Source organism: Tamandua tetradactyla, chromosome 11 (assembly GCF_023851605.1).
Source record: "Tamandua tetradactyla isolate mTamTet1 chromosome 11, mTamTet1.pri, whole genome shotgun sequence".
NCBI classification, from domain to species: Eukaryota; Metazoa; Chordata; class Mammalia; order Pilosa; family Myrmecophagidae; genus Tamandua; species Tamandua tetradactyla.
The window spans coordinates 64,939,175-64,960,153 of NC_135337.1; the positions used below are offsets into that span (position 1 = coordinate 64,939,175).

A 20,979-nucleotide genomic window follows, 5' to 3' on the forward strand; every position below is an offset into this window, starting at 1 on the left:
TAAACTTATCTGTTTATGTGTTTATATTGTTTACTAATTACTTAATTCAACAAATATTTATTTTCCAGGTACTATCCTGGGCTCAGGGGATAGAATGGAGAATGACAACAGACAAAGTTTCTGACCTCATGGAGTCTATAAATTCTAACAAGGTGATAGGGAACATGCAAACATATAAATTAGAGAGTGGTAAGTGCTATGAAGTCCATAAAACAGTGTGATGTGGTGGTAACTTATTAAACAAATGAGGCAAACTGGGCAAACAGACTTGAAAATGGAGATTAGCATACAGAATTTTTATTTAGAGAGTGCTTTTGGAGTCAACACTTGGGGAAGGAAAGGGAATTAGACAGGACTGGGCAAAGGGAGCAATTCAACTTTGACACAGTCTCTGAGAAGGACTCAGCTGACCCAGGAGAGTTTTGAGGCTAGGGTGGTTCTTCAGACTTCAAGTTTGGCCAGAGGGTTGGACATTTTGACCGACTCACCAACAGTCATTAGGTATCGGCTGCATTGGGAAAGGGGGGTAATCTGGAGGCAATTCTCTTCATCAAAGGCAATTCCCCAAGAGGGCCGGGCTGTATGCTGGCAGTGCTCCCAGAGGTGGTACAGCAGTCCTTCTGTCCTGAATCAGAGTCTGGATTGTGTCCCCCTATGGGGGCAGGAGGTAGGGTGACTTTAGATGGGTGGCAGGGAAGGTGTGGTTGAGGAAATGTCATCTGAACTGAGATCTCTCGATGGGAAGGAACCAGATGAGGTTGGTGTGGTGAACCGCTAAGAGGGGCTGCAGGCCATGGGAAAGAATGTGGGTGAGTGCCGTGGGCGCTGGCTCACTCTTTGAGTAGTCCACTCTGGCTTCAGCATAAAGGAGGGACCAAGGGTTGGTGTAAGGAGGTCCTTTTGGAGGCTGGTGGAGGGGTCCTTAGTAGAGATGTGGGATATGGAAATAGAAAGAGGTGAAAGATGAGGGGTATGGAAATAGAAAGAGGGAAGTGCAGTGGATTTGGAACATGATTTGAGGCTAATAATGATGGGGCAACTGGATGGAGGAGTGAAGAATGAGTCTTAGATTTTTGGCCTGCGTGTCTGGGCCCATGGCGTTGCTTTTTTCTGAAATGGGTACACAGCAGGAAGCAAAGGTTTTCTTGGGAGGAACTGAAGCTCTGTTCTCAACTTGCTAAATTTGAGATGCCTATTAAACAACCAGCTGGAGACATTAAGGAAGCAGCTGGATATTTGAGTCAGAAATTCAGGGGTGAGGCTATAGATTTGGGAGTCATCAGTATATGGATAGTATTTAAAGCACAAGGCTGGATAGGATGTTATAAGCTTCTCAGGTGTAAAGTATCTTAAGAGCCCAGCCCAAGTCTCTGTATAAACTGCCCCTCTTTAAATGCTGAAACAAACTAAATCAATTAGTAGAGAGGTAGAAAGCAACACCTCCAGGCCCACTGAGCAGCATTTTATTTTTGAAACCTCCAAACCCCAAGCCTGGCCAAACAAGTTGGCCCACTCAAATGCAGACTCCCAGAGATCCTCTGGATAAGTTTTTCCACCTTTCCTTCGATGCCGTGAGTGAGAAACATGGAGCTTGCCCTCTTCTTTGCTGTCACCAGAGAATCTATGACAGGGATGTGCCTTATTTTATTGATTCTTCTTTTCTGGTTATATGCCATACATGTTGATTTACAAAAGCATTAAGAGAAAATAAAATGGCCTTGATCCTATCATGCCTAGTCTATTTTCCTCTCATTGTTTCTACTTTTTTTTTTTTGTCATGCACATACAAACATAAGATGTTTTGTAAGCACTATCTCATGTTCTTATAACTTCTCTGCGAACATGAAAAACCCTTACCGAGTGCTTGCTCTCTGCCACGCACTGTGCTAAGTGCTTTGAATACGTTATCTGACTTACGTCTCACACCAGTGCTGTGAGGTAGGTGGTAATACACACCCATTTCCTAAAAGGGGAAACTGATGCTGAGAAGGTCACCTGGTAAGTGGCATGGCCCAGGTTGGAACTCAGGCCGCGTGTGAGTCCAGCGTCTTCGCTCTTAAACCCCAGCAATAGTGCAATATGCAGATGTGTAATATTTTATCACATGGGTTGATCAAAATATAAACAATCTTTATCATAATTGAGGCCATTGAGAACATTGAACAGGTGATTTCATGTTTTCTGTAATATAACTAATACTGTGATAAGCATGTTTTTGCTTTAGTTTTTTTTTTTTTTTTTTTTTTTTTTGGGTGCATGGTTTGGGAATTGAACCCGGGTCTCTGGCATGGAAGGCAGGCATTCTAATCACTGAAGTACCCATACACCCTAGCATGTTTTTGCTTTAAATGTTTGTATGTGTATGTGTGTGTGTGTGTGTGTATGTTGGGTGGGTATTTCAGATTTACATCTTTGGAATAGAATTCCAGAATTAGAATTTTTGAGTCAAAGGATATAAACATGTAAACGTCTTTTTATATATATTGCCAAGGTGGTTTCCAGAAAAGTTGTACCAATCTATGTTCCTCATCAAGTTTGAAGATTACTGTTAAGAACAGAATAAAAGAAACAGAAACACCCAAAACCTGTGAGAACAGCAAAATGGAATCTTCCTGCGTCATCTGCATCCTTCAAATGCCTGGGACATGGAGCATGGCCACTGTCTGTTACCACTCACACCTTCTCCCCTGAGGAGGACGCTTTCCTGTTCCTTCACTTATAGTTGCCTAGACTTCAAGTAAGGCAACACTGCTTGGTCTGGGGGTAGTGGTCAAGGTTAGAAAATCCCCTTCCTTTGATCACATTGATGTCTTTTGTAATTTATAGGTGTGGAGAGAGAGCCCCGTGCCAGTCCACTGCATGTCCTAGGAGTGTTTCAGCAGGCAAGGGAATGAGAATGACTCACTGGGCAAATCCTTTTTTTCCCGGAGAGCGCTGGGTCAGAGCCAGGGGCTTGGCCTGAGCTCAGCCTGTCCCTGCTTCTCTGGGCTGCCATCAGTCCTCTTTTATTTGGATTTGTGGAGGCTTTTCTAAAGGATGTATCTGAGGAAACAGAGACTTGGATGCCCACTGTGAGATGGCTGGGTTTCCCTCCTAGCAAGTCAGCTCTTAGCCTAAGCCCAGGGTGGTTCGGACTCAGTAAGGAGAACACAAAAGAGCTATACCTGGTGCTCCATTTTATTTTTTTTTCTTTTTCACCTTTTTTTTTTTTTTTTGCATGGGCAGGTACCAGGAAATGAACCCAGGTCTCTGGCATGGCAGGTGAGAATTCTGCCACTGAGCCACTGTTGTACCACCCCTGTGTTATTTTTTATCCGTGACCATGCTACTGACTCTATCCTGCATGTGCTTAAGGTTTCAAGTTTAGAAAAGGCTCTGAGATGGCAGTGGTTGCCTTGGCTTTGAACTGGACCTGCAGAGAGGGCAACAGGTAACCCCTCGGCTGCTGTAAGAGAAAAGGGCCACGGTGATCATGTCAAGCCGAAGAAATGTTTAGATATAGACTAGAGTCTAACTTCAAATAACAGTGCAGAGCTAGGAACAGCTGCCAAACGGTGGCCAACAGATGACGTGATCACAGAGGAGGAAGAAGGTCAGTGGGGAGGAAGGAAAACCCAAGCCAAGGCTGGATTGAGCCTCTTATTTTGAACCACATCCAGTGCCTTGATCCTAATAGTTTCTGCATTTATCCCCTTCCCAACCACACAGACACTCTTGGTCTGCTAACACAGCCATGGAACTTGCTCTATAAGTATTTTGGGGTACCAAGAACAATAATAATACAATATTTTACTGAGTGCTTACTCTGCCTATGAGGCACATCACTTACATTCTCTCACTTAATCTTCACAGTAACTCACTGTGGAAGGTACATAGGCAGCCCACATTTCACAAAGGGGGAAAGGGAGGCTTGGGGAGACTAAAATTTAATAGATTAAAGCAGTCAAGAGGCATGGTGAAGTGGCACAGACAATAACTGGAATAAGGATCTGAACTCAGGAAGTCTGGAGCCCCGGATCTGTTTCAGTCTCTGAAACCACACTGCAAACACCACAGAAAACCTCTGGAACTAGTCAGGAGATACACTACAGAGGGAGTGCAGAAGTGGCCAAACTCCTTGCAGCCTCCTGAAGTTGAAAACAACACCAACGGCAATAGGACAACAATAAAAGGAAGGGGAAAATGATCTGGCTTGGAAAGAAAATGTCTGGTGCCCATGAAGTCTCCTAGTCAGATGGTGTCAGGAAGGGGTGTAGTAGTCAATAAGAACTGGTTTAAATCTCAAGGAGTACCAGAACATTCTCCTCACTGGCTTTAGGCATCTGGAGCTATCATGCTTTTGTTGAGGAGTAATGAATGAAAAGAAGCTCTGGATACCATGAAAAGATGCTTTCCAAAGCAGGGTCCTTTGCAACTCAGCTGCAGTCACTTGGCATTCCTTAGGGAAAAGTTTAAAAAGGCAATGCTGGACCCTGAGTGAGACCCAGATATCAGCAGTTTAAACAAACTTGCACAAAAGGTGACTCTCATACATGCTAAAATGGCTACAGCTACGATCAAAGGACAGATGCATGCACAGCAAGCCTGGGTATGTCATCACAGATCAAGCTCATCTCTGCTCTCAATGCCCTTCAAAATATTACATGGCTACTTCCCTCTTGTGGTGGGGGAGGTGGGGGGGTGGAGTTCGTGGGCCCAAGAGCTCTCTCAGGTCTCCCTGTAGCCACTGTGCTCCCAGAATTTATAAGGATGAGTGGATAGGAAGGCAGAGTGGTTGGGGCCTTCTCATGAGACATTGCTTGGGGTTGACAGCAACCTTTGGGGACCTCCTTATGATGGATACCATCTTTTCTAAACACAATCATCAAACCAGGCAAGGCAAAGCACATCCATAGCTCCTGGGAGACATTGGCTACAATTAATTCTGTTTACTTCAGAGTTATTTCTGAATGTCATTCCAAATTCTTAAAATTTAGAGAGCATTTGGTAGAAGGCAAAAGAAAAAGTCCTGTTTGAAACATGTAAAGGATATTTTAATGAAGGAGCCAGATGCCATCATGATATGAGACTCTCATCCTTCCACAATGGAACTAGGGAAACACAAGCTCAAAGTAGGTCCCAGTGTTCAAAGGGTTATTGACAGGTGTGACATGAAAAAAAAAAAAGACTTTCATGGCCAAATATATTTGGGAGCTAGTTGGCTAAGCAAAATGAAACAGGGTTGGTTCTTTATGAAGGAATGCTGAGAAGCTTGCATTTGCTAAGGAACATTATGAATGGGGAATGGGGATGGTAAGAGGGGCTTCTTTATGGGGTTGCTGTGAAGACCAACCGAGTTGAATTCTAAGTTGTACTTAGAACAATGAATGGCATATAATAAGTGCTCAGTAAAAGGTGGTCATTTTTGCTGTTGTTATTACCTAAGGAGGGCAGTACACAGAGTAAGAACCACTTTCAAATTTATTTGACATGGCGGCCTCTCCTTTCCCTGTAGAGTGTCTCTTGGTATGTGAGTAGTATGAAGGGCTCTTGGGGAAATATTAGACTGGGAATCTTCCCTAAGTTTTTTCTTTTTTGCTTAGATAATGGACAACTTATCAGACACAAAATGCGTAATATTAGCAATAAGAAATGATAATAAGGAGAATTGATACCTATTGAATGCTTACTACACCCTAGGTACTAGGCTAAGTGTTTTCCGTGTAGCATGTCATATGATTCTCAGAAACGTCCTATGAGGTAGCTCTTTTTTCACTTCTGTTGTACAGATGGAAAGCTGAGGCTCTGGAGGTTATGACATTTGATGTAGAACTGATATTTGAACCCTAGCTGGATGGCTTCAAGGCCCCTGTGCCTCTGTGCTTAACTGTTTAGTTAAAAAATCCTACCCAGAGCCCCTGACTGTCGTAACCGAGCAGCTAACACTGTCCAAGAAAAACTCATCAAATCCTCCACTTTTGCTTAGCACAGACTCACCGTTTTTTTCGACTGGAACGTGGCAATGAGGACAGGGTTTAGTGGTTTTCTTGATCGTTTCTTTGGATGCTTTCTCCCATCGAGCTTGTTCAGCTGCTTTTTCATCAACTCTGTAGCCCTGGGTAAATAAAGACAAACAAGAGTTTACATTCAGATCTTCATGTTGGGATTATAATTTAAATTCCATTGAACATGGCACAGGAAATTCTTGAAGACAGGAACACCTTTAAAAGAAGCTCAAATATAAAGTCATTTGACAAGTGGTGGACAGCTATTAGACATACACATAGCACAGTCTTCTTGGCGTGTGACATAGCCTGGAAGGTAAGAAAAGATCACTCAGTTTTATAGTGCGAGGTTCTTTATTTTGTGGTTTGGAGTAACTGCAATAAGAACATTTATCAGGCACTCAGTATGCAGGCAAGGTGATAAATGCTTTATATAAACCTCTTGGTAGATGCTTCATCAGGTAAGAAGTGAGTATTCTAGTTTTTATTTTACACTGATGATTTGAGGGGTTAAATAATTGCCAAAAGTGGTAAGCAGCAGCCCGTGGGACCCCCAAACTGTTTGCTCTAACCATGCCTCTATATCAGTTATTCCCTTTTCTGGCACCTGGAAAATAGGGATTCTCAATATTGTTAAAGAAGGGGCTAGAGCGAAGAAGGAAATGAAGCTGATGTGATAGCTAAAAAGGCAGTGGATAGTGGGAATATTCTGTGGCTAAAAGTGTGGGTTCTGGAGCCTACTGCCTGGGCTCAGATCCAGCTCCAACCAGCTAGTGTCCTTGGAAATGTTTCTTCTCTGAAAGCCCTCATCTCTAAAATGGAAATAAAAACTGCCTAGTTCATTGGTGAGTACTGAGGAACAATAGCAACCCTCAATAATGATAGTAAATTATTATTAATAATTAATAATGATAAAAATAATTTCTTTAAAACTCTGGGAACCAGCATCTGTCATATATTGTTATGTGATAATATAATTTAATATTAATTATTTAGTGTGGCATATAACGTGGCAAGCTCTCCAATATGTTTGTTAATATGTTTTTGTTGCTGAGGATTGGATTGTCCCTCTTACCACAAAGAAGAGAAGGACTTTTAAATGAGCCACTGGAAACATTCATTCATAGCAGTCTACACATTCATACACTGCAATCCATTGAGCTTCCTTCAAATATTGGGTGACGTGTAGAAAAAGATCCAGATGCTTTTGGATTTAGAATAAGAACCTTGTGGTCTAGAAATATTTTTCAAAATGTTAATCCAAATGGAATGATTTAGAACCCTTCCATCTTTGTGTCTGTGGTATTTCAAAAAAATATGTTCTGTGAATTTTGAAACTAATGATAGAGCTTTAAAACTAATGAGATCAGGCAAGCGATTTCATTTACTTGTATAATTATTTAAAAATATTCCCAGAATTATTATTTTTTTTGGTATAAGCAACTATTGAAAATAGCTTACGATATGAATTAATGAAGAAAGCAAGTAACATGAAATGCACTAATACTCTAATATTCCTTTAATAAGGATGATAACACTTTATGTATTTATTAGTGCTCTTTTTTCTGTTTTTGCATGGGCAGGCACTGGGAATTGAACCTGGGTCTCCAGCATGGCAGGCGAGAACTCTGCCTGCTGAGACACCATGGCCCACCCAACATTTTATATATTTATAACGCTTTTTTTTTACTTTAATATCCATTACTTTATTCGCGCTTCACAATAACCCAGAGAAACAGGTTAGGCAGACATCAAACTTATTTAACAAATGAGGCCTTTGAGTGTCTCACTGTTCCAAAACAATTAGAATACGTAAACTCATAGAGTCGGAATCTAGAATATAGGTTTATCAGTGCTTGGGGTGGAGATAGGGAATGGGGACTGGACTTCAAATATTCAGGGTAACAGAATAAAAATTAAAAAACAACAAAACCAAACAATCCATGCTACTACACTATACAGTGAACCCTAAATGAAACCATGGACTTTGTGCTGGTTTGAAACAGTTGTGTACTGCAGAAAAGCCATGTTCTTTAATTCTGTTTCAATGTTGCTGGTTGGGGTCTTTTTTATTAAGTTGTTTCCATGGAGATATGACCCACCCAGTTGTGGGTGGGACCTTTTGATTAGGTGGTTTCCATGGAGATGTATCTCTACCTATTCAAGGTGGGGTAGATTTCTGGAGCCCTTTAAGAGGGAACCATTTTGGAAAAAGCTTCAGAGGCAACATGAGACTCTGACATGTGAAGATGCAGAAAGAAGGTGCCCTCAGGGAAGCTGTTTCAACTGAGAAGCTGAAGGACCAACAAATGCCAACCACATGCCTTCCCAGCTGACAGAGGTGCTCTGACCCATCAGCCTTTCTTGAGTCAAGGAATCTTTCTCTGGATGCCTTAGTTTGGACAGTTCTATAGCCTTAGAACAGAAAACTTGCAACTTAATAAATTTCCTTTATAAAAGCTGTTCCATTTCTGGTATATTACATTCTGGCAGCATTTAGCAAACCAATACAGACTTTATACAGACTTATGGTACAATACAGACTTACAGTACAATTATAAAATGTTCTGTCATCAATTGTAACTAATGTTCTGATCGATGCAAGGTGTTGGGGTGGGGTGGTGTATGGGAATCCTGTGTTTCATGGATGATTGTTCTGTAAACCCACAACTTCATAACCGAGGAATCAGGATTTAAGGGATGATTTTGATTACGTACTTGTTATATAAATATTCCTTTTTGCTTTCTGGCATATTGGAGTAGACAGGGAAATGCCTGAAATCTCTGAATTGTAATCCAGCTGCCTTGATCTCTGATAATGGTTGTATAGCCCCTACCTTCTACCCCTGTGACTGTAAAAACCTTGTGACTGACCTTCATCTGTACCTAGTAATCCAGTTTTTCAACTTTAGAGTATCACAATCACTAGAGACAGCCCCTAAGGATTGTTAATGAAGTGTCTTGGGTTGGCCCAGAACTAACCTAGCCCAAGTCCCAAATTATCTGATGACCAAAACAAATATAACCTAAGTGGGCCCAGCTGACATGCGCAGCAGCTGACACTTTACCCTACAAGTTACCTAGACCCTGTTCCGCCATTTTCTTTCATACATCCTGTGACTAAGCCTGTATTCAATCTGCACATGTGCAATAATAGGTCACCTGTAATTACATCATCTGGGGCCACGGTGCTCATTATCCTAAACCCTACCCATCTTCTCTAATAAAACTATTAAAATTACTGCAGTTTGGGGAGATAGATTTTGGGCCGCTAGGCCATCTGCTCTCCTACTGAGGCAGTTTACAAGTTTAACCGCAGCGTTATTGTATAGCTTTACAAATTCATATGTATCACCTCAGCATTATTGTTGTATAACTTTATGAATGTATGTGTATTTGTGCATATCACCTTATGAATTGATGTATGAAATTATGTACTCCCAAAGTATGTAAAAGCAGGGAGTAAAACCAAATGTCTGCAGCGTCTGTCTGCCCTTGGTCAAGTCCATAGACCCTGCCCTGGTCACACCCATAGACCCTGCCCCTGGTCACATCTGCAGAACAGGGTCCTCTGCACATGTCCCATCTCAGACAAAAGAAATTCCATAACTTTCCAGTGTTTACTGCCCGTTCCTATAGTGACTCCCGCCTTGCTTACTAGCCTATATAATCTGGAAACCAAGAATATTCGGGGCTCAGACTTTGGAGGAAGAGTCCTCTGGGTCTGCCGGCAATAAAGTTTTGGCCAGTTCCCAGAGGCTCGGATGCTTTCTTGGGTGAACGGAGTTTTCCCTACTTCACTACTACATGCCTGCCTAGTAATAAACTCTTTCTCTCTTTGAAATGCTGAGGTCTCAGGAATTGGTTATTGGATAAGTCAGGCAAAAGACCCCACAGCCTCTGTCTGGTAACAATTTCTCTAATAAAGAAAAAAAATGACCACATGCCTGGTTTCAAGTTTGAGGTCCACCTGGTATCTAGCAAGAATCAAATGAAAAAGTTTGAAAATCACGAAGGATGGAAACCCTGTGCCACATACCCTTGTACACAAGTTTCCAGTCTATAGCACTCTGCATTGAAAGTCAAACTTTCCCAGCATCAGCTCCTCCAAGTAAGTTTCCAGAGAGTGAAAGGAAGAGGCACTGAGCTGGATATGTTTGGAAACCATGAATTGAGTAGTTATTATTCAGTTGACACAGTTCCATGAGACACCTAGGAAAGATGTGGGATCTCACAAGTAGAATCCCTCATCCCAAGTGTGAATCCAACCTTCACCATTTCACTATCAGAATCTAAATCCTTTGGATGCAAAAGCTTTTCCATTTTCAAGTCACGTATTTTACCAAGTAAATAACTGTGTATACCTAAGTTACAGCATTAAACAACATTTAATGTTATTTCCAATACCAAACAAATTCTTCCAGGGCAAAGATCACATTTTTGGTCACCCAGTGTCTGCCCATGGTAGCCTCTCAGTAAATTTTAACTGAGTGATTGAATGAACAATGCACAAGGACCCTTAGTTGGTGATCAGGAATAGAACCCTGTGAAACAGGTAGGATCCATTGGCAGAGTCCTTTTCACAGTGGTAGTAACCACACACAAGATTTGCTTAGGGCTGGTCAGTCAGGTTAAACCAAGCTCTCTTAGTGTACAGGCTAAATCATGGTCCCCAAAGATGTCCACATCCTAATCCCTGGAACCTGTGCATTTGCGATCTGACTTGGCAATGGGACTTTGAAGATGTGGTTCAGTTAAGGACTTTGAGATGGGGAGATTAGCCTGGATTACCTGGTTGGGCCTGATGTCACCACAAGCGTCTTTATAAAACAGAAGCAGGTCAGACAATGAGGGACAAGCTGTCCTGAAACTGGAAATATGGGTGTGCTTGAGAGCTGGGGGTGGGGGATTGCATTCTCCGCTGGAGCCTGCAGAAGGAACTGGCCTGCTAATACCTTGATTTACAATTTAGGTTGGACTTCTCACCTCCAGAACCCTAAGAGAATAAAGTTGTGTTGTTTCAAGTCACATTTGTGATATTTGTTACAGAAGTAATTGGAAAACTAAGGCAATTAGTCATTGCTAATTCGCAAAGGAAACTTCCATTGCTAGTTCAGGGAGTGGTCTTGTGATTTGTGAATAATGTGTTATAATAAAGAAGTGTGGATTTAACTGCTAGGACACAACCATTGGTGACTCAGAGGTTCCCTTTGTGTTCTGGGTTATTTTAAGGACTCATTATGGTTGAGAAGCCCAGTGATAAAGCTGTGGTTAATGAGAACAGTTTCAAGATTTCCCAACAATAGAAATGTTTTAAATACATGTGTTGCAATCATATCAGATTTACATGTGATCCTAATCCTTAGCGAAACATTATAAATCCCTCCCCAGTATTCTAAACTTTTCTTTCCTAAGATCCAGTATCACACTTACTGGGAGCAAATTGCTCAGTCACTACATTTCAGAGAAAGATAAAATTTCATTCTGTCAAAAAATAATTTTTAAAATGTCATTTTTCAACAATATGGCACACTCTATGCTAAGCTCACCTAAAATTGCTGGATTAAATTCAGAACAAAAATCTTTTGTACCACAGGGCTGATCTGGTGGGAAAGTAAGGGAAATCCCTGAAGGCAAGAATAAGAAAGAGAAAATCCTCCTGACTGAAGGAGGAAGGAAGGTGAGGCTATCTTTCCTGTCCCAGGCAAGGCACAAAGCCTGGGGCTAGGGCGAGATGGGGGAAGGAATCAGACTTTTCCATACACGCCACGGACGGGACTCCTGGAAGGTGCCATCTTCAGAGGACAAGCGAGGGGGAAATACCTTTCCCAAAGAGAAGTGAATAATATACTTGCTCATCTCAGCCTCGGCTTCTTGGCAGGGGTAAGGTAGGGAGACAAAGCTTTTCTGAGAATTCTTAACCACCACGCCTCATACAAAGGGTGTATGAAAAGAATTCACACTGCTCAAGTAGCTTAAAAAAACTTCAAGCCATAAAGTTAACTTGAAATACTTCCAGATTGATAGTACACTCAAGAGACTGACCCAAGCAAAGAACATTTCTGGAGTAGTGCCTCAAAGAAATCACACAAATAAAATTACAAGGAACTAGGGGTCACGATGATAAAGTTACCGCCCTTTTGGTGGTGTCTGAATGCTTCACAAAGTACAAAATGTAAAGGACTCCAGCTATCTTGAAGCATGGTTATTAAAATAATAAAAAGTTATGATCAATAACATATGTGCTAGCATGTAATATATTGTGTTTGCATGTTAGATAGCAAGATCTAGTGGCTGGTCTAATAAATACCATTATTTTGAAGTTGCCATGAACATAAATGATATTTAAAGATATCTGTAACACATATAATGTGATAGGAAAATATAAGTGATTTCTTTTGGCAACTGAGCCTTAGATAGTGTGAATGCTACTGTAGTTTACTGTTGATTTTCATAACTGAAGGAGATGCTAAGTTTTGGTAATAGTTTAATGAAAATATGGTATGATTTTTCATGAATTCCTTGTGTCCCAGGTTAACAACATCTGCTCCCAAATTTTATAATTTTGGTAGCACATTATCCAATTTAACTTGAATTAGCTTATTTGAACACCATAATTACATGGAACCATGAATAGGGAGTAAGATCTTGTTTGTTTGTACAGGTTGGTGTGATGCCCCAATACATCCCAGAGTAATCTGGGCAGAAGATACAAAAGTATTTGCCAAGTCCTGTTGCCTGATTGGAGAAAAGGGTGGAAATATTTAACTTCCCCACTTGGAAAAGACCTGACATTCTCAAAGGCATTGGAGACTGCCAAGTTGATGAGACAGGCCCTTGATCTTGGGGCTTGCCCTTGTGAAACTTATTCCTGCAAAGGAGAAGCCAAGACTACTTATTATTAAGCCTAGAAGTCACCCAGAGAATCTCTTTTGTGGCTTAGATGTGGTCTCTCTCTCTAAGCCAATTCCACAGGTAAACTCACTGCCTTCTCCCCTACATGAGACATGACTCCTAGGTGCGTAAATCTCCCTGACAATGTGGGGCATGACTCCCAGGGATGAGCCTGGCCCTGGCATCATGGGAATGAGAAAGAGTTCTTGACCAAATAGGGGGAAGATAAATGAGGCAAAATTAAGTTTCAGTGGCTGAGAGAGTTCAAGTAGAGTCAAGAGGTCTTTCTAGAGGTTATTCTTATGTAGTATATAGGTATCTCCTTTCAGTTTTTGGTGTTTTGGAGTAGCTAGAGGGAAAAATCTGAAACTGCTGAACTGTAATCCAATAGCCTTAATTCTTGAAGATGATTGAGTAATTATAGAGATTTTATGGAAAGTCTAAGTGTGAAAACTTTGTGACTGACACTCTCTTTATCCAGTATACGGACAGATGGGTTAGAAAAAAAAAGACAAAAAATAAATAAACAATAGGGGGATATGGAGTTTATGGGATGTTTTGGGTGTTCCTTTTCACTTTTATTTTTATTTTTAATTTTTTTAGAGTAATGAAAGTGTTCAAATATTGATTGTAATAATGAATGCCCAGCTCTATGATGATACTGTGGACAACTGATTGTACACTTTAGATAATTCAATCTCAATGAAAAGTTCTTTGAAAAAAAAAAAAAACACCTGCTCCAGGAGACAGGTAGGTCCAAGAATGTTTATAACTACTTGGCTACAATAACACAAAATTATGAACAAGCCAGGTGTTCATCTACAGTTGAATGGAAATATCAATTGGGATAGATTTATAAAATGGAATACCACACAGCTGTGAAAATGACTGAACTCAGGAATATACATCAACATATTGAATCTCAAAAACATAATTTTGAAAGAATAAAGCAAGTTACAGAAGAGTACATACCATAGGATTTCTTTTATGTAAAATTCAAAACCAAATCTGTGATAAACTAATATGTGTGCTTTCTTGGATAACATAAGTGAATATTAAAACTCTAAAGACTAGTAAAGGGTGATTGACACAAAATTTAGGGTAGCAGCTAACTTTGGGCATAAGGCAGCATGATGTGAAACCCTAGAGATATGTGTGGATTTCTGCTTTATTAGATGGGTGATGACACATATTTACCATGCTTAGGATTGTACATTATATTTCTTTAAAATTATTATTCTTAAAGTGCATATATTATATATTGTTTTATAATGTGCTTGATTACAGTGTATATATAATATGTTGACTTTTTCACATTAAAAAGCATAAAATCCCCAACATTATTGTAAATATGTCGAGTCAAAGCTACTGTGAAATATATATGATACACACACATACACATAGACAAAATTATAGTTTGCATTGTAGAATGTCTGAATGCCTCCCAGTTTACTTGAACAATCACATATTGCAGGAAATGTGAGGGTTCCTTATCAGTCTAAACAACACTAAGATAAACATTCTCACAGATGAGTCTTCGTACTTGTGGGAGATGATTCCTCAGCATAATTCCTTTTGCTGAAATCTCTGACAAAGGACATGTACATAACTAAAGGCTTTGTTACGTGTTGCCCATTTTCAGTTGGTAGGATAAAATGTTAATTCTGATAAAAAATCTCATGCTCAGTCCAAGAAAATGAAGATTCAGAGAGCAACTTGAAGAAACCCCTAGCCTATCAAAAGCACATTATTAGAGGGTAATTAAGACTTGGAAAACTCCACATTAATATTAATATGCTTTTCTCTTTCATGGAAAAAGAGATAAAAATTATGGTAGGGGAAGAGAAATAATTTCATCTCAAAATAACAGTTTTGTCTGTCTTTTTCCTGATCTTCCGGCTGATGTTGTTTGAAAGTCCCCCAGATAGCCCACTGGAATTTCTCCCTAAGGGCTGCAATTTCTGCCATTCCCAGCAGCAAGGTCCCTTCATATAGGGGACTACAAACTTACGACCTGGAAGGGGGACAGATTCCTGGCACAGCCCGCACCCTGGCGGGGTGAATTGAGTTTCTAGACTGGTCGGGGAACAGGCACGGGCTCAGGCAGGCGGGAGCATATTGGTGGGTGGAAGAGCGCAAAGGAAAAAGCTAGAACAGTGATTTCTAATCTTTTCTCCTTCCAGGATACACTTTATTATCATTTCTTTAACAGACTCCATGTTTTGAAGAATTTTGTCTATGAAACAAATATCTGAATCCTCATTTTATATGAAAGTACAATCAGAAACATAGAAACTTCTAGTTCTCCTTCCAGGGGCCACCAAGGAGCTGGAGCCTTAGCTTGACAACGCCTGGGTTAGAGCGGAGACTGCTGTGAAGGGCGAAAGGGGTGCCCACAGGGGGCTGGCATCCAGTGGGGCAGGAGGAACGAAGCAGGCATGTGTCCAGTGCAGGAAAGGGAGGGAACCGGGAGGGGAGGTGGGGCAAGGGCCACCATCTCTTATTAATAGGATGGACATACATCCTGGTTTCGCTGGGACAGAACTGGCTTATATCTGTTGTCCCAGCAACAGTTTTAAAAATGTCCCCCCCCCCCCCCCCGCTTTTTTTTGGTCTCAAAATAGCCCTAGCTCGGAGAAGAAATGATTTGGTCAGCAGACTCTTTAGCCACCTAGCCTAGGTGTCTATACCCGCAACAGTGTGCCTTGAGTCCTGTACCATGCCTGGCCCACTGGAGGCTCTTAATAAATACCTGCTGACTGTGGCTGACCCTCGCTGAAGGCTTCCCAAACATTTTCTGTGGTTTCTCTAACTCCTATCTGCTGTTGCAGTTGGGCAATAAGCCATGCTATGTCATATCTGGACGGCCAAGACCACGAGAGATAAAAGTGGACTGGCCAATGACTAGGGCTGAGAGAATGCGAGCAGAATTCAAAAGCCGCAAGGGGCTGAGAAAAGGGAACCCTGACAAACCAGGATCCGATCTTGTCCAAGATGCTGTCAGCTGGAGGCCAATCGGTGACCTGAATCTCAGCCCAGGGAGACGGCTAGGTTTTCATCACTTTTGATAAATTTATGAGATAGTGGCAACGTAGTAAATGTCTCCAGTTAATAGCAGCTACTGATTAAATCCTGGCCCCAGGCAAACAGGCACAGGGTACCCAACCGGAATAACGAGAAGAGAATTTAACACACAGGTAAAATGCACTCTCACGGCTTCAGTGTCGTAAGGCTCAATATTTTGGTATCATGATCCCATGGATTAAACTGCTGATAAACCAGGGGGAGAGGTTAGATATTAAGCCATTTTATCTAAAGTAATAAAGCTAGTCTAATTCTCAGGGGAGCAAAGGTAAAAAGAGGAGGCAGAGAGCCATGGGATTTCAGAGCTAACCTTTTGCGCAAACACATCCAGTTTCAGGACAATTAAACTGGTGCCCAAGATAAGTCACTGTGCATCCTTTTGCAGTGCAGCAATGCCGAGCTCTGGAAAACACTCCATCTGTCTCTCAATAGGATGGAAGGAAGGATTCCCCTTTCTCCTATCACTTCCTTTTATGGAAGGGAGTATATATGCTTCTCAGGTGGCCAGTTCCCTATGCCAAAATGAAAGGGAAGCCCAAGTTTATTTCCCTTCCCTGCTGGGCCCTTCTTCCTTCAAGACTCTGCTATCTGTCTTGGAATGGCTAAGGGAAATGCCTGAAACTCTTAAACTGCAATCTATATACAATTACATATATATATATATATATAACTATACAGAGAGCTTTTATGGTATAACTGTGTGATTGTGAAAACCTTGTGACTGACACTCCCTTTATCCAGTGTGTGGACAGGTGAGTAAGAAAATAAAGACAAAAAATCAATAAATAATGGGGGTGAGTAGGGGGCATGGGACGTTTTGCATGTTCTTTTTTACTTTTATTTTTGTTCTTATTTTTACTGTTTATGGTGCACTAAAAAGGTTCAATAATCGAGTGTGATATGGCACAACTATATGATGACACTGTGAACCAGTGATTGCACACTTCGGATGATTATATGGTATGTGACTATATCTCAATAAAAATGCATTTAAAACAAAAAGACTGCTATCACGTCAGCTGTGCAGCGTTTCCAGCCCTCTCTCCGGCAGGGTCCCCACACTCCCACGCTGTGAGCACGTGCCTGTGGGCTGCGTGGCGACTCTCCCACGGGGCGGGGACACCTGAGCACAGTTCGTCCATCTTCACGCCCGCAATGCCTGCCAGCGCCAAGCCCAGTGACCGACTGAGTGAACGCCAGGAAGATGTGACCTGGCTTCGGGCCTGGGCAGCCGGCAACCCAGCTGGGTGTGAACTGCCAGTGTGGGTCCCTAAAGAAAGCTGGTGTAGGAGTGACAGAGGGGAGGGAAAATGAAGTGCTCTTAAAATATCAGTAGCTGGAGAACGCTGGCAATTCCCTATTTCATTGCTAATGCCAAGGGAGACTGATGGAAGTGGGTATTTGAGCAGGTGCTGTCTCAAATGCTGGGTGGGATTTAATAAAGATGCATGAGCACCCATTTAGACGGTGGGAACGGCATGATCACATACTGGGAGCATGACACATGTTCCTTTAGTGAAGGAACAAAAACAAAGAAAGGCAGGAAAGTAGAAAGCCTGCTCAGGAAGCCACATGTGGGAAACTAGCAAGAGAATCAGAGGCTCTGCAAAGCTAGACATGGAAGAGACGTAAATTATTTTATAGATGGAGGTAAAAAAAAGTAAGTTGTAGGCACACTGCAAAAGATCTTAGAGAACAGGTTTTTAGAACAGTAATAAGAGTTGCCACTTATTGAGAACCTGCTATGTGCCAGATGTTCTATATGCATCATCTTTAATCATCGTAGGAGCGCCACATAAAATATGTTCTCCTTATTTTGTGGATAAGGAAAATGAGGTCAAGGCCACACAGCTGGTGACCCAGGCACTGCTCTTCCTACCTCCACGTGCTCATTCAGGAGCCAGCGAGGGGCCCCCACCAGCTGCGGGCAGGGGTTGCCTTTAGAAAGGAGTACATTAGGTCTGAAGCCAGGCACAGATAATCTGAGCCTAGGGTATTCAGATCCTGCCTTGGCTTGGGATCCCCAAGAAATTAAGGGGGAGGGGGAGATTGCATGGGAAGCAGATGCGGTGTGGGGAAAGGATAAGGTTGTTCGAATGTATTGAGTTCAGGGTCCTGTCTGGATAGTCTGATGGAGACGTCCAGGAGAGAGTTGGAAATGCAGGAAGAAGAGTGGGGGGGTTGAGGGACAGCACACAGTCATTCCTGGGGACGACAGCGGAGGCTGCACACTCTGCTTGTGAAAACACAAGCAGACCTAAGCCCAGAGCCTCTTAGAAATGCCCATGCGTGAATACGAGGGGGAAGAAGAGAAAGCCTGGGGTGGGAGAAATGATCCAAAACTTAAGAAATAAGGCAAAACGATGACTGGGTAAAATTGTGCCTTTAGTACTGTGCTGCAAGACTTTTTTATAGAACAGCAGGACAGTCATCCAACTCTCTCCTGGTAGGAATGGGGAGGGATGAGTCACTGTTTGAGCACCTTACATGTGAATAGAGCCCAGATGTTTTATTTTTATTTATTTATTTATTTTTCATTTATTTGCATGGGCAGGCACCGGCAATCGAACCCAGGTCTCTGGAATGACAGGCGAGAATTCTGCCACTGAGCCACCATCACACCGCCTGAGCCCAGATGTTTTATAGCCCTGAAAATTTAGGGGTTAACTTATAGAACTCATACGGTACTCTTTTTGCTGGAAGAGAATACAGGCCCAAAGGTCATGCAATCTTATATTGTTCCATTAACTTGTCCTGTGTATAGCTTAGAAACAATGTTTCCCACTCCTGTTTCAATAAACTATATGGCACTTGGTTTCTCAAATGCTCATGAAATTAGCTCCCTTGTCTTTTGGTTGGTTTTCTTATTAATTAGATGAATGAAACTTCGGCACAGGCTAACTAAAAATGGTGCCCGAGAATTGTGCATTAGGATCATAAAATTGTTAGACAATGAACAATTTAGAGGAGGGGAAGAAGACTGGTTCAAGATTACACATGCTGAGAAGGGAAAGAATTTTAAAAGAAACTCAGGTTTCTACAGTGTTCTTTTTTGACAGGTGCTTTCCATTTAATTTAATAATTGTCACATCCTTGTAAAGTAAGTCTTATTAGAGCTGAGGAAACTGGGCTTCCAGAGGTTAAAGAACATGCCTAGGTGGCAGGGCAGAATTGGAATTTAAAGCCCACCCTCTTTCAAGTACCCTGGATTTCTTTCGCTTGATACAGAAGGCTACAAATATGTTAGGGTGATTGGTAGGTCCTTGGTGATTTCTGAGAAAACCTCCCTTCACTCCATCCCATTCCCTCTCTATTGCCCATGAAAAGAAATAAAACAACATAGAGTCACTCTGGCTAATAGATTTAAAACGGAGTCAGGAAGCCATTCAGGTCACTCTTAGGCACATCTCAGCCAGATACCACAAACTACCAAAGTATGCAGAGCCACCAGCTGCAAATGTTTCTTAAAACCCTGAGGGCGACTGGACCCCATAAACAAACCACATGATCAAGAAATCAGTAAACCATCTACCCTGAACAGACTTTGGAGTGCCCCGAATATCCACCAATCACCAATAACTTATCCATCTTCTTATTCTTTAAAAACCCTTGCTTGGAAGCCCCAAGATTTGGGTGGCTCCCTGGATCCGTGTTTCCTGAATTGCAATTCTAAGATCCCCAATAAACGTCCTCGTTGCCTTGCCACTCAGTTTGTTATTTCTCGTTCACATTCCTTTTCACACCCACCCCATCCCTTCACTCCTGTGCCATTCATTCACCCTTCAGCTATTTGGCATCACAGCCATCAGGTTGCTCCTGACTTCCAACCTGCCGAAAGGATGCAAATGAGACGTCCACTGCCAAAGCCCTAGCCTCCTCCTTGGCCCTTGTCTCCTGGGGCTGTTCCTGGGGGCCTTGCACCTGCTGCCTCCTCCTCTCCTGCTGGGACACATCCAGCTGGCCACCTGGGCCCTGGCCATGGTTGAGACTTTGCATGGGCAGTTCCCAGACACAGAGCTTCCCGCCTGCTGAGACGAGGATCGTGCCCTGCGTCCCTCTACGAGCCTCTTGGAGGCTGGGTCTGACCTTCCGGAACAATCACAGGACTCGGCTGGGTGCTTCAGAGCCCCTGAGGGAAATTTTAAAAATACATATTTTTATTGAATAGACTTAACATATAAACATATAAGCATTCTTAACATACAAACATTCCATACATGGTGTACACTTAAAGGCTCACAACATCATCACACAGAACCATGATTATTTTTTCGAACATTTGCATCACTCCAGAAAAAGAAATAAAAAAGAAAAAAAGAAAAAACTCATATATCCCATATCCCTTACCCCTCCCTCTCATTGACCACTAGTATTTCCATCTACCCAATTTATTTTAACCTTTGTTCCCCCTATTATTTATTTTTTTTATCCATATTTTTTACTCATCTGTCCATACCCTGGATAAAAAGAGTATCAGACACAAGATTTTCACAACCACACAGTCACATTGCGAAAGCTATATCATTATACAATCGTCTTCAAGAAACACAGCTACTGGAATACAGCTCTACAGTTTCAGGTACTTCCTTCCAGCCACTCCAATACACCACAAACTAAAAAGGAGATATCTATATAATGCGTAAGGATAACCTCCATGATAATCTCTTGACTCTGTTTGGAAACTCTCAGCCACTGACACTTTATTTGTTCTCATTTCTCTCTTTCCTCTTTTGGTCTTAATCCTTTGATGTTGGGTCCCAGCTCATTGCAGGAGTTCTGCTCCATGTTGCCAGGGAGACTTCCACGCCTGGGAGTCATGCTCCACGTGCCAGGGAGGTGGGGCAGGGGAGGGCAGTGAGTTCACTTGTCATCTCAGCTTAGAGAGAGAGGCCACATCTAAGCAATAAAAGTTCTCTGGGGGTGACTATTAGGCCTAATTTTAAGTAGGCTTAGTTTCTCCTTTGCAGGAATAAGTTTCATAGGTGTGAACGCCAATACTGAGGGGTCAGCTTATTGA

General features: G+C 42.0%; 1 protein-coding gene across 4 annotated transcripts in view; it reads right to left on the reverse strand.

The window, feature by feature from the left end:
* PRKN (parkin RBR E3 ubiquitin protein ligase) overlaps positions 1–20,979 on the reverse strand; it is a 1,515,422-nt gene that overhangs the window by 9,003 nt on the left and 1,485,440 nt on the right. For all 4 annotated transcript variants that reach the window (XM_077120792.1, XM_077120791.1, XM_077120789.1 and 1 more), the window contains one exon: positions 5,977–6,094. In XM_077120792.1, the coding sequence (XP_076976907.1) occupies positions 5,977–6,094 (118 nt within the window). The remainder of the gene's footprint in view (positions 1–5,976; positions 6,095–20,979) is intronic.